At 43.9% G+C, this 13,244-nt stretch overlaps 1 protein-coding gene across 3 annotated transcripts in view; it reads right to left on the reverse strand.

Annotated features, from left to right (window-relative positions):
- PID1 (phosphotyrosine interaction domain containing 1) overlaps nucleotides 1–13,244 on the reverse strand; it is a 229,208-nt gene that overhangs the window by 121,806 nt on the left and 94,158 nt on the right. For 2 of the 3 annotated variants that reach the window (XM_027048572.2, XM_053215904.1), the window contains exon 2: nucleotides 858–1,004. The exons of the other annotated variant lie outside the window; for it this stretch is intronic. In XM_027048572.2, the coding sequence (XP_026904373.1) occupies nucleotides 858–1,004 (147 nt within the window). The remainder of the gene's footprint in view (nucleotides 1–857; nucleotides 1,005–13,244) is intronic. 3 annotated transcript variants of the gene reach the window in all.

The raw sequence follows: 13,244 nt of genomic DNA on the forward strand, positions 1-13,244 counted from the left end.
AAACAAATTGCTGATGACGCAATGTGCACGAACATATTTTCTTTGTTACCTCTGAACTGATTGCTATATTCATCAATTCATGCACAAAAGAATATCAAGTGAGAAAGAACCCAAAAACTTACCAAAATTATACATTTCATTTCTAGGGTTTTTTTTTTATAATGTCAGCAGTATCGTTTACATAAATGAAAAATGTTTTTTAATGGATTCTGAGACATGAATATTAGTATAAATTCAGAGTGCCCAAGCCAAGCAAAAATGCAAAATTTTTTCTCCCAAAGGAGAACGATACTGTTGAGAAATCTGTTTTTTATTCTTCAAGATGTGGTTTATTCAGAGTGCAAATACAAGGGAAGGAAGGATCAAGAAGGACAGAACTTTTCCTGTGTACATGGGTTCAGATGGTACAACAAATGTGGGCAGAATACTATTCTACTCGTACATACTAAAACTTATGTCTTTCATGCGTACCTGAAAACAAGGAAGAGAGCCAGATCGCTAAAAATAGAGCAAGAGACAGATTCATACAACCATCACTCAGTGAGCTTTTATTAGCTGTTCTACCTTTTCATTCCTTTAAAAAGTGACCGTGGGGGAGGGGCGCCTGGGTGGCTCAGTGGGTTAAGCTTCCGACGCTTGATTTCAGCTCAGGTCACGAGCTCATGGTTTGTGGGTTTGAGCTCTGTGTTCGGATTCTCTTTCGCTCCTTCACTCTCTGCCCTTCCCCCACTCACTCTCTCTGTCTCATGAGAAATACACATAAGTAAATAAATGAATAGTTACCACTGGTAAACAAGTGTCTTAAGGCTACACATCCTTCTGTCTCTCCCGCTGGCTGCGGGCCACATGCCACATACCTTGCAGCCACTGTGAGTCCTGGTCTTCATCAGGGGTGTAGTGGTGCACAGCTCAATGGCCTCAGGCTCGTGGAAGATGACTGCTGGGAGGGGGTCCTTCTTCAGTGTCAGGACATTCAATTTAGACTTCAGCATGGTCTGAAAGTGCTGACGAGCAAAAGGGACAAGCAAACAAATAAATAAAGAAGCCAACTCTAGTGGAATTTTTTGGAGCAGTATGTGGTGCACCGATACATCAGACCCAGTAGCAAAATCTTTTTTATTAACTCTGTTTTACTAAGGAAGGTCAAGAGACACTCAGTCACATGAAGGGGGAAAACTGTCAGGATGCCCCTAAGTTGACATCGTGGGAGACAGCCAACCCCCCCCACACAGAGACCACGGGAACACGGGGCAGCGGTAGAATCACCAACACCTTGCTCTGGGAAGTTCTTCCAAGGTGATATGTAGAGAGAGACTCCTAGAGATTTAAGGCATGTTGATTTCAGCCAGAGAAGTGAAGATGTTCAGAAAAGAAGGTGTTCAGCGCTATTTTGGGGGACAGTCTAGAGCTAATGAAAAAGGAGAAGGACCAATGAAAAGAACACAAGAATCCTGCTCTCTGCCTTCCCCCGTTCTGCCATGCGCTGGCTGTAGAACTTCAGGAAAGGCACCGCTTTTCAATAGACCATTTCTCTTCCTGAGTCTAGTAAATATCTCCTCTGTATGCAGTTCCTATTGGCACCCGTTTTGAAATATAACCAGAATCCAGCTACATTTAATAACCGCTATGTATACACCCAGTCCAAGCCCCATCTTTGTTTGGTCTACCATAGCATCTGGCCCTACCACTCCCAACCTTGACCCAGTGCAGGGTATTACCACAGCACAGCCGGCAGGGGGATCTGAGCCTTCTCAGCTCAGATCACAGCTTGTCACCCCTCTGGTAGGACTATCTCAAGCCTTCCCTTCTCACAAAAATATTCCAAGTCCTTGCCTTGGCCTTGAAACCCACGCACAATTCAGGGACCTCTGTCTCTCTAACCTCACCTCCCGCTCCTCACCCTCCCTCTCACTTGGATCCAACCACAGTGGCGTCTTTATTCTTCTGAGGATAAGGCGAAGACACGCGTGCCTTGGGATGTCTGAACATGCTCCCCCTGCTCTAGGATCTGAATCCCTTGCTTCTGTATCTTCTTGAGGACCTTGATCAAATGTCACCTTATGAGACAGGCCTTCTTTATCAATATTATCTAAAATAGCAGGTGCGTGTGCCCCCCCCCACACACACACACAGATGGCTTCGTGGGCCTGCAACCTGCACCATCACAACAGGATCCCCATGCTTAGGAGAACACCATGCTTGGTTTAATGCTCTTGGGTGAATGTCATGGTCTTGAAATCCTTCATAAATTTATCTTTGAGCCTGTGTTTTGTAAGCTGAGTCCAATGAAACAGTAGAGTACATGCGTGAGTAGAGGAGATACATACAATAGGTGCATCATCCCTGATGCCTAGGAATTCAAGAAGATGCCAAGCGAGTACCAGGCAAGCATATTAAGTCCATGGCTCCATAAGCAGTGCACTGGCAGCCCCAGGAGGCCATGCTTTGGAGGGAGAACTTGCTTCAAATGCAGAAGTCAGTTGTATTTTAACAAACATGAATGATCAAGGAACTCTAGCATATCCCTTCTATATGTAGGACTTTCCTGTAACAGACAACTGAAGATGACACTGAAAATGACAACAGAGGAGGAAAGGGACAGGGAGGACAGCCACAGCTCCTCCTCCCTTCGGTCCCTCCTCACTAATCTGCAAGCTAAAGGTAAAGTGTCAGGAGAATGTGCATTTTTAGAAATGGAACAGGGGCACCTGGGTGGTTCAGTCGGGTAAGCAACCAACTCTCGATTTCAGCTCAGGTCGTGCTCTCGCGGTTTGTGGGCGAGAGCTCCACGTCAGGCTCTGCACTGACAGCACAGCACCTGCTTGAGATTCTTTCTCTCTCTGCCCCTCCCTCGCTCGTGTGTGCGCACTTTCTCTCTCTCTCTCTCAAAACAAACAACTAGTTAATTAATTAATAAAAAGAAATGAAACAGGGGCAGTGGGTGGCTCAGTCAGTTGAGGGTCTGACTCTTGATTTCAGCTCAGGTCACGATCCCAGGGTCGTGGGATTGAGCCCCATGCTGGGCTCTGCAATGCGCATGGAGCCTGCTTGGGATTCTCTCTCTCTCTCTCTCTCTCTCTCTCTCTCTCTCTGTCTCTCTCTGTCTCTCTCCCCCTCCTCCCATCCCCCACTCGTGGGTAGGCACTCTCAATAAATAAATAAATAAATAAATAAATAAATAAATAAATACAGGTGAGTTAGTTTTGTAGCATATTTCCACTGTTCCGGTGAGAACAAAATTCAGATGCACATATGAACCAGGAAGTGCAAACTTCGTATCATTTCAACGCTTCTGCTCCTATCCTTGTATTTAAAGTGGGCATTGCACAATATAATGATGAGTGGTAGATTCGTGTTAATAATCTCAATGTTGAATCTCTTTTTAGTTAGAACAGCATTAAACAACACAAGCAACCCACCAATCAAACAGAAGAAAACACCATGACTGTGCCAGAGACAGATTCACGAAGAAAGGTAAAAAGTTTTATGTTTCAGTGCCTTTAGCGGCACTTTTCTCTACTTTTTGAATATAGGACGCTGCATTTTCACTTTGCCCTGGGCCTCACAGATTACGTAACCAATTCCACATGTACATACTCATCGCCGTCCATCCCCTTCCTCTGCTTTATTATTCTCCTCACTACTTGTCACCGCGAAAAAATTACGTATTTTGTTTATCTTATTTTCTGTCCTCTTCCATTAGAACATAAATGCCATAGGAGCAGAAACCGTTTTAGTCAATGAAGTATCCCAAGAGACTAAAGCAGTTCCATGGGGCCACACCGAACCTCCTAGAACTCCCAACGGCCACGCCGATGGTCACTTTTATGGGTCAGCTTGCCTAGGCTACTACGCTATTATTTAACCAAACACGGTGAAGGTATTTTGTAGGTATGATTAAAGTCCATAATCATTTGAACTGCAGACATATCCTGGATAATCTGGGTGGACTTCATTCAATCAATTGAAACAACAGGTGAGGTGAGGCTTCCCTGAGGGGGAAGAATTTCTACTTGTGGACGGCAGCTTCAGTCCATGCCCAAGAGTTCCAGCCTACCCTTCCTGACAGCCTGCCTCAAGGGTCTCAGCCCTGCCTCGCCAGCCTCCACAACTACATAAGCCGGTGCCTCGAGTAAGTCCTGAGGCATTTCTTCTACTGGCTCTCTCTCTGATTTAACCCTGACGAACACAGCCACCTTTCAGGATACAAAGTCGCCAGCCTGATATTTGTTCAAGTGGAAGAGAGATCTGCTGTCCTATTTCTCAGTGAATAGTGATTTGTATTTTTTTAATTTTTTTAATGTTTATTTTTGAGAGAGAGAGAGACAGAGACAGAATCCAAAGCAGGCTCCAGGCTCTGAACTGTCAGCACAGAGCCCGACTCAGGGCTGGAACCCACAAACTGTGAGATCATGACCTGAGCTGAAGTCAGCCGCTTCACCGACCGAGCCTCCCAGGCACCCCTGATTTGTATTTTTTAAAACCGTAAGGGCAGGGGCGCCTGGGTGGCTCAGTCCGTTAAGCATCCGACTCTTGACTTCCGCTCAGGTCATGATCTTGCGGTTCAGGGGTTAGAGCCTCTGCACTGACAGCATGGGGCCCGCTTGGGATTCTCTCTCCCCTTGTCTCTCTCTCTCTCTGCTCCTTCCTTATCCGCTGGCATGCACACTCTCTCTTTCTCAAAATACATAAATAAATAAATAAACTTAAAAAGAAAAAAAAAAACCACAAGGGCAAGTTTTCAAATTAATCTGGAAGTTTCTGCCTTTGTTCTTAATTGATTCCAGCCCAACATCTGGTGTTACAAAGAGGTCTGGGAGGAGCACCACAGATACGTGACAGGGAGAGGAAAAGCTGGTCGCCTTTGTGAGACAGCAACTGGGGCCATACGACGAAGAGGGTAAAGAGAAGAGTAGCTCAGAAGAGGAGCTAATGAGCGTGTGAGGACACTGTCCTCACCCGCCATCTTGCTGGGGGCTCCATGAGCAGTACATGAAACCACAGCTCACCTCAGCCTGACTTTTGCCGCACAACAAGTTCCTAAAGATGGCACCAGAGGTGACTCCATTCCCACAAAGTCTGGAAAACCACACTGCCCAGAATCTCTGAGATTGTCTGCCCGTCCCCACTGTGGGACCAAATGCCATGGCTACTGGTTTGGCCGTTGAGCGCAGCGAGAGACTGGAAGCTGCGGGCCAGACGCAGGCAGCCAGAGAGCCAAGGAAGAGAAAGAAACCATTTCTAAAACCCCAAATTAGGGACAGGAAGATAACAGAGTGCAAATGCCAACTTCCACACGGGCTGTGTAACCTGAACCACCTATCTCTTCAAAGCCTTGGTGGTCTCCAGCTCGCCGATCCGCTGTGCACTCTGTCCCCGAATACCTCCCCTCAAGCAGACACTGAGGCAGGCACAGCTGGAACAGAAATAAAATGTTAGTCTCTGCTTGAACGGGTTTCTCACAGAGAGCTGGACACTGTTAAATCAAATGACAACTGCAAACCTGTGTGAGTTCATCGACTAGCTGCAGAGAGAGAGGCTAAGGCAGTATCTGAAGGTGAAGTAGAGACAATTATTCCTTTTCTGGAAAAAATGCATTTTGTTTTCTTTAACGGCTTTGTCCTTTTTGCCCACAATGAAAGGATAAGGCTAAAGAGGGAAATACGATGTGAATTATCTGATGAGTCATTGGGTCTACAAGAATACATCTTTTTATAGAAGATTCATGTAACTGTGAGTTGCTCTTGAAAATCTAGGAACGAACGGTACAAGTGTGACGGTAGAGCTGTTTCTGCTAAGAACACTCTTCTGCCCCCCTTTGAGGAAACGTCTCCACTGCTATAGCTGCTTTGTGGAGCGGGGCTGTCCCTGCCCCCGACCCTGGGAAAGAATATGCGACACAGGCTGACCGCCTGAGTACCGCGTGTCCCTGGCCAAAGGCGTTGCTTCAGAGGAAACTCAAGATTGGCGGGACAGACTCTTCCAGGAGACTGACTGACTCACAGGGTTGCTAGGCCAAGGTGATGTGAGTAGGAAGCTACCGCTGACCTCCTCACCCGCCAAGGTCAGCCCGAGAATAAGACCACCCGGAGACCAAGAGGGACGAGCCATGGAGAGTCACAGACGTGACCTTGCCTAGCCCTGGCTCCAGCTGCCTGTGACTCGGCTCCATCCATGGACTTACTGAGAATGAGAACCAGTACCTTCTCTCTTACGCTTAAGCGAGCTCGCGTGAGGCGTCTGTTCGGAAAGAGTCTCACCGATACAAATTACTTTCTGATGAAAAAAAATCACCTGAGACAATAAAATGGAGCCACTAACAAAACGTTAAAAGGACTTCATAAATGTTAAAACTACAGAACAGAACAGCAACACTAGCTTTTAAGGAAACATAGAGGATCTTGCACTTTGTTATTTGAATAGGTGGGGCCTTAATGATAAAGCATCGATAATAATTTAAAGGCGGTATTACGGTCCCCAGCTTACTCATGTCTACAATAAAGCTCTGTGGGCTACTGCCGAAACGAGATGAATTCCAAGTCTCAAGAGAGAGCCCGAGAGTGTCCCCGCAATGACACCGATTCAGGTGGCCAGCTCTCTCGCTGGGTGGTAAAGACAGCTCCATCAGAAGGGCAAGGCCTTGTACTTCCTGGGCCTCGGTGTTCTCATCCATCACGTCTAAAGGGCTACGTTACGCCATGTCAAAAACGGCATCGCTTGTTCTCTGCACGGATAGACAAGTGCCGTAAAGACAGTGCAACTTAACACGATCCAGGAGCCTTCAAAAAAAGGCAATGAAAGAGGACTCGAAGAGAGGAGCTTGGAAAAGCCATTGCTCCCAAATGAAAGATACACAGAGTTCCATAAAGCAAATGTGTTATTCATTCTTACAGAAGGGAAGTGAGCAGGGTTGTAGAAAATTAGGGCACTGCCCCGGACAAATTAGACAAAGCTCGGCTTTCTGCACTTGGCGCTTTATGCACAATCCTAAAATAGAGCCTCTAAATCAAGCCCCATTATGCAGAGGGGGTAATCGCCATGCCCTGTATAATTTTACAGTTGGCGCTTGCTACTTACTCCTATTCAGACATTAATCTCTGACAGTTTAGCTGGCAAGTATTTACATATTTCACCAATTCAAATCGGGTGTATCTCACCTCTGTATTGACTCCGTATCCAAAATATAAAGCATCTTTTGAAGGCAAATCCTGCTTCCTCTTTTTCTAGGATAACGGAACACTATCCTCACTCAAATGAAAGAAAAGGCATGAAGGTTTTAATCCCTGGTTCATCCTTGCATTGTGAAGGCTGGCAAAAATGGTCAGTTTTAACTTGCAAATGACTGATTCGGTAATGCCCTCATCAAGCTTCAGAAATATTGCAAATGTTCTCCTTAAGAGAACCACAAGGAACAAGGGGGCCAATCAAAGAAATGGAAAACTTCAGTACCCCAAACAAATGTTAATTTGTGCCAGCGTGCAAAAATCAGTGACGCTTTTACATGCTGCACATAACCACACTTCATTTTATTCCCTGGGGGGTATGTAAGAATTAATTAAACTTAGTTGTAGTTTCCTTACATTTTATACCACTTACTTTTTAAAAACGTATATTCAAGCCCCAAATACTGGAAAAGGAGCCATTGCAATACTCCATTCTGACCTTAAATAAGATCTCACTTATCATTTTCAATGTAAACTCTTACATGTCTGCTTTTAAATAGCCATTCAAAAAACAAAACAAAACAAAACAAAAAAAGCAAGAAAACTCTTTTCCTCTTAAACAAACAGCAAATGGTTTGTTATATGATTAAGAGGAAACAGGTGAACGAATAAAAAGAAAATTTTACTTAAATTCAATTTTCATTTAAATACATTTCAATGCAAAAGATTTTGATTTTCATTTCTGTCCTTTTTTAAAAGTAAAACAGGGTTGGATAATCTCCCCCAAATCTAGCAAGCATATACAGAATCGCCTTCTGTCATTCAAGGATTAATTTTTGTTTAATGCAAAGAAAGACCTATAGCACTATGGCATTCCCCTTCTTGCTGCAAAGTGTCCCTAGTAATTGCCTTATTGAAAAAAGTTCCAACTGAATTTCAAAGGCGTACCTCCAGACACTCCTAAATTTAAAAGGTTGTCTGTATCTGTTAAAAGTGATAGCTATTATTAAACGAACTGAAAATACTCATGTTCGCACACCCATATTTATTCATGCAGTTTTAATTATGGAAGCATTTCTTTTGAACATCACAGATTCTCTCAAGAGATTATGTGGGAGAGGCACCGAAATAACTCTATGCCCACAGAGCACGCAGAAAGCCCCCAAGGCTTATGAAGAGCTCACTGGGGAGAAGGAAGATTTTAGCACAAACACACAAGAACGAAGGTCAGAAAAGGTGAAGCCTAAGTATGCTACCGTAAGCATCTAACAGTGTATGTGATATGGTTTAATATCATCGGAAGGTGATAAGCTAAAGGTATACTATACGAAAGCAATGACTAAAATAACAAACCAAAGAGTTACATGCATTAACAGGAGAGATCAAACAGAATCATAAAAAAGGGGCAGAAAGAGAGGACAAAGTTAATAACAAAAAACCCAGCTGAGACAAGGAGAAAATAAATCCTAAAATGATAGATTTAACATCTATAAAATTCATACCACTAGTAAAAAAGAAGGCAGATACAGTGAGCGTTGACGAAGATGGCCTGATTCTATGTGGCCTACAAGAAATTCACTCAAAATATGAAGAGGCAAATACAACTGGTAGGCCACAAGGCATAGACAAAAACCACAAATACAGTCAGAGATTTCAATCCCACTCTCTCCAAAATTGATAGACTACACAGAAAAGCAGCAAGAATCTATAAAGTTTGAATAACGCCACCAACAACGCGACATGATTGACATTTCTAGACCACTCCACCCAAAAACAACAGGATTCAAGGATACATAAAACACTTACCAAAACAGACCAAATTCTGGGCCATATTTTTTTTTTAAAACACCTCAGTAAATTTAGGAATCATATTCTACAAAGAAAAATCAACAGAAAATTCTCTGTAAAATTTTCAAATACGTGGAAACGAACACAGTTCCAAATAACCCATAGATCAAAGAACACATCAAAAGGCAATACAGAAAGTACTTTGAGCTGAATGGAAATGAAAACGTAACATACCAAAAATTCTGAGATGCCACTAAAACATACATAAGGGGAATTTTATAGCACAAAATGCCACTATTAGAAAAGAAGAAAATTCTCTATTCAATAAACTCAGCTTCAGCCTTAAAAAAAAAAAAATGAAAGAATAAATAGAGTGAATGAAACCCCAAGCAGAAGATACCAAATAATAGGGGCGCCTGGGTGGCTCAGTTGGTTAAGCAATGGACTTTGGCTCAGGTCATGATCGCGCGGTCCGTGAGTTTGAGCCCCGCGTCAGGCTCTGGGCTGACAGCTCAGAGCCTGGAGCCTGCTTCAGATTCTGTGTCTCCCTCTCTCTCGGCCCCTCCCCTGCTCATGCTCTGTGTCTCTCTGTCTCTCAATAATAAATACATGTTAAAAAAAATTAAAAAAAAAAAGAAGATACCAAATAATAAAGATCAGAGGAGAAATCAATGAAATACAATGCAGAAAACCTATCATCAATACAACTGAAAAAGCCTGTCCACAAGTTCACTTCATTCTTCCTTTGTCTTTGCTGAGTCTGCTGATGAGCTCATTAAAGGTAGTCTTCAGCTCTGTTACTGTTGTTTTCCTTCCTATTCCTGTTTTCCTTAGCACTTTCGTTTGATTCTTTCTTTGCTGAAACTCCCCATATGTTCATGCTTGTTCTCCACTTCCCGCCCCCCCCCACCGGAGTCTTTAAATATTCATCAGTTATTTTAAATTCCGTATCGGAGTCATCTCTTAGCCTGGTTCTGTTCATGGCTTTGTCTCCTCACAATGGATTGTTTTCCTCCTGACTTTCTGTGTGTCTCCTACTTTCCTATTGAGTTCTGGACACCATGCGTGGTAATGTCGGAGGGCCACAGCTTTTATACCTGAACCTGACCGTATCCTGTCTGCTCAGGCACTTAGTGTGGTGTGCCAAGTCAGTCTCACTTGGAATTGGTCTGGCTTCTGGTTTTATTGCTACACCACAGATTCCAATCCTCTAGAATTACCTTGTCTTTAGGTTGGGGTCTGCTTTGCTGGGAGGTGCCTGTCAACATTCCAGCTCCACCCTCAGCCTGCAGACTCCTCTGTACCCCTGGGACTCATAGAGCCTCTCTGTCCTCATTCTTTCCCTGGCCCCAGAGGCTAACTGCAATCGCCTGATGCCAGGTGCTTTCTAGCCTGGGAATGTATTGAGGGAAGGGCAGGGAAGAGTTCTTCCTCCTTGTTCTACCTCAGTCTTAGGCAGGTCCTGAATCCTACGGTCTCGGGAGTCAGGCTTGCTCAGTGATCTTGTCTCTGCCCCCAGCTGTTAAGAGACCCGTACTTGTCTGGATCCAGGGCGGTTCCCTGCCTCTCCTCCAGATGCAGAAAATTCTTTTTCTTTTCCTCTCCACAAGTTACAAGGGGTCTTCACCTATGCCCTTGGAGCACGGGATGTTTCACCCTCCCCCCGCTGTGAAGTCTTGTGTTCCTTAGAAAAGTCCAGGTGCCTGGCCTTGTGCCTGATAGCCACACCCCTCCCCTAGGCCTGAACCATCAAAGAGGCTTGCTCTGGCCTCCAGCCTGGCTGTCAGTCACTGTCCTGAGTCTCACTGGTAGTCTATTTAGAAAGGTCTATGAATTAATGCGAATTCTCCTTGGGTAGAGAGTAACCATGGGCTCTTCACTTTGACGCTAGCCCACAACTGACCTTTAAAAATTTGCTAGTGATGTTACCTGAATTTTTCTTACCCTCTTGCCTTACAAGCCATCATCCATTCTCCATTCAAAGTGAGCCATAACTTATGTGGCCTCTTTTTCTGGAGGGCGTGTTTCCTATACATTTCAGGCCAGCTGGGTGTACTATGCCCCTGGCTCTTTGATGGGTTCAAGGGAAGGTTTGATTTTGTAAATAATCTGGCTTTTTCTTGTTCATAGGATGGAAAGCGATGCTATTGCAGCTGTCTTTATGGTAGGCAGAAGCCAGAGTCAAATTTATATCTTTAATCAACCAAAGCTAAGTGCACTGAAGAATGCTCTGTATTTGGACGATCGCATAAAAGGTTATGATGTACATGTTAGCATTATCCATAATTTCCAAAGGTCCTTTCCCCCAAATCCTGTTTCTTTCCAGCTCAGATATTTATGTCTCCATGGATGCTGACCGCTATCTGGTTGTGACTGCTATCAGCTTCTTCTCTCCCTTCTCAGACTCCCTTCTCTCCCTCATCTTAAATGTTTGCCTCATGCTCCCTCGCAAATAAATGTGGAAACACAAACCCTGAACTCTCTGTAGGAGAAATTACTACCCAGAAATGCAGAATATTAATAGGAGCAACCTTCACGACAACCCACACCAACTCCCTCATGTCACAGATGAAGAAACGGAAGCCCAGAAAAGTGAAGCAACTTGTCCTAAGTGCCCCTGAGCGACAGACTTCAAAGACAGCCGGGCCCAGAAGCCCAGCCACATAACGACTGGTTCAGTCCTCGCTCAGCGTGCTGTCCCTAATCTCTTCAACACCTGTCTAGAGTTAATAAGGTCGCTGCTATATCATCTTTTAAAACTGCATAATAGACTTAATTTTGGAATCAATAGCATAAGGCATGGAATGAAATGAAAGGTTTTAGAATCGGAAAATCTTAGGGTCAATCATGAGTCTAAATCGATGACTCATCATAAAAATAGGACCAATAATGGATATAAATGTGTGTGTGTGAGAAAGAGAGAGAGAGAGAAAGAGAGAGAGCTAGACCCAACCTTGCATCAAGTGCCAAAGGCACTTGACAAGAATTATCTCATTTACCTTCCAACAACATTCTGATAAAAACAGGGAAGATTCACTCTAAAGCCCTCTGATGTCAAGGCCCTGATTCTCTAACATATCCTGCAACATTTCCCCCGACAATGTACATTAAATACCGAGTAGAGTAACTGGTACATGCACGCACATGCGCGCACACACACACACACACACACACACACACACAAATTATCTTTATTCTTTTCCCTACTTTCTGCCATTTATGTTTAGACAGCCACTTTAAAATATCTGGAAGCACACATACAAAAATATTCACAGCAGTCACTTCCAGGTTCTTGAATTGCATGTAATTTTTTTTCTCTTCTTCCCTTTCCTCTCCTTCCTTTTGCCAATCTGTATTTTCTGCCATGCAAAATGCCAACTGCTATTAATTTTCTGGGAAGTTTAACATAAGTTATTTGCAATCAAATCGTAGATGAGGCATAGATCAAGTGGACGTCTGGCCACGTCCTTCTTCGAGGCACACACGTGCACGGGTGCAGCACAAAGCAGCCTCTAAAAACCAGACCAAAGCAAGCGCACAGCTAGAAACACCCTGAGTACTTGTCTTCCTCCAAAGCAATAAATGAGAGCATACAGCAGAGAATGAAAACAAAACAGCATCAACATATTTTTAAGAGAACGAAAAGAAACAATGTAAGATTTGGAAACCACACCAAATGTTAGGAGTTTAAGATTCCAAAGACTGTTTCTCCTATTTCCCCAAGGGACATCATTCAGTCCCTGAGTACAGCCCCAGGGACACCTTTATGTTCCAGTTTGAAATGCTTGCTTTATGGTGTCGGTGAATACCCTGCTCATCAGGACCCCAGCAGATACGTGTTATGAACACACATATATTGACATGCCTGCTCATTTGTTTTTATTTTCACTAGACAAAATTCCTCTGCAGGACTAGATTTCGGCTGATGCAGGATTGAACATTATCTTGGCAGGTTGGAAGGAAACTAAAAATAATTTTGTCCCCAGGTTTCAAGTGGTCAGGATGGGGCCATGCCAGAGACTGGGCAAGCCAGAGTTTGCTTTGATCAAGGCTCAGTGGAGAGCAACTACGCTGTAGTCATCCACAGAGGGCAGAGAATTCCTTTGCTATACATGATATCTTTAGAAGAGTTGTTTTACAAAAGAACTAAAAAGTTGCCCCTATCAAGGGAGACAACAACTCTTATATTCTGTTGCTGTTCCCCCCAATTATGATCACACCTATAAAGGCTTTCCTGAAACTCCCTACCTCCCAGCTAAGAACTAACCTTCCTGCCCGCTTTCTGCCTGAACT

This window comes from Acinonyx jubatus, chromosome C1, assembly GCF_027475565.1.
Source record: "Acinonyx jubatus isolate Ajub_Pintada_27869175 chromosome C1, VMU_Ajub_asm_v1.0, whole genome shotgun sequence".
In the NCBI taxonomy this organism is placed as follows: domain Eukaryota; kingdom Metazoa; phylum Chordata; class Mammalia; order Carnivora; family Felidae; genus Acinonyx; species Acinonyx jubatus.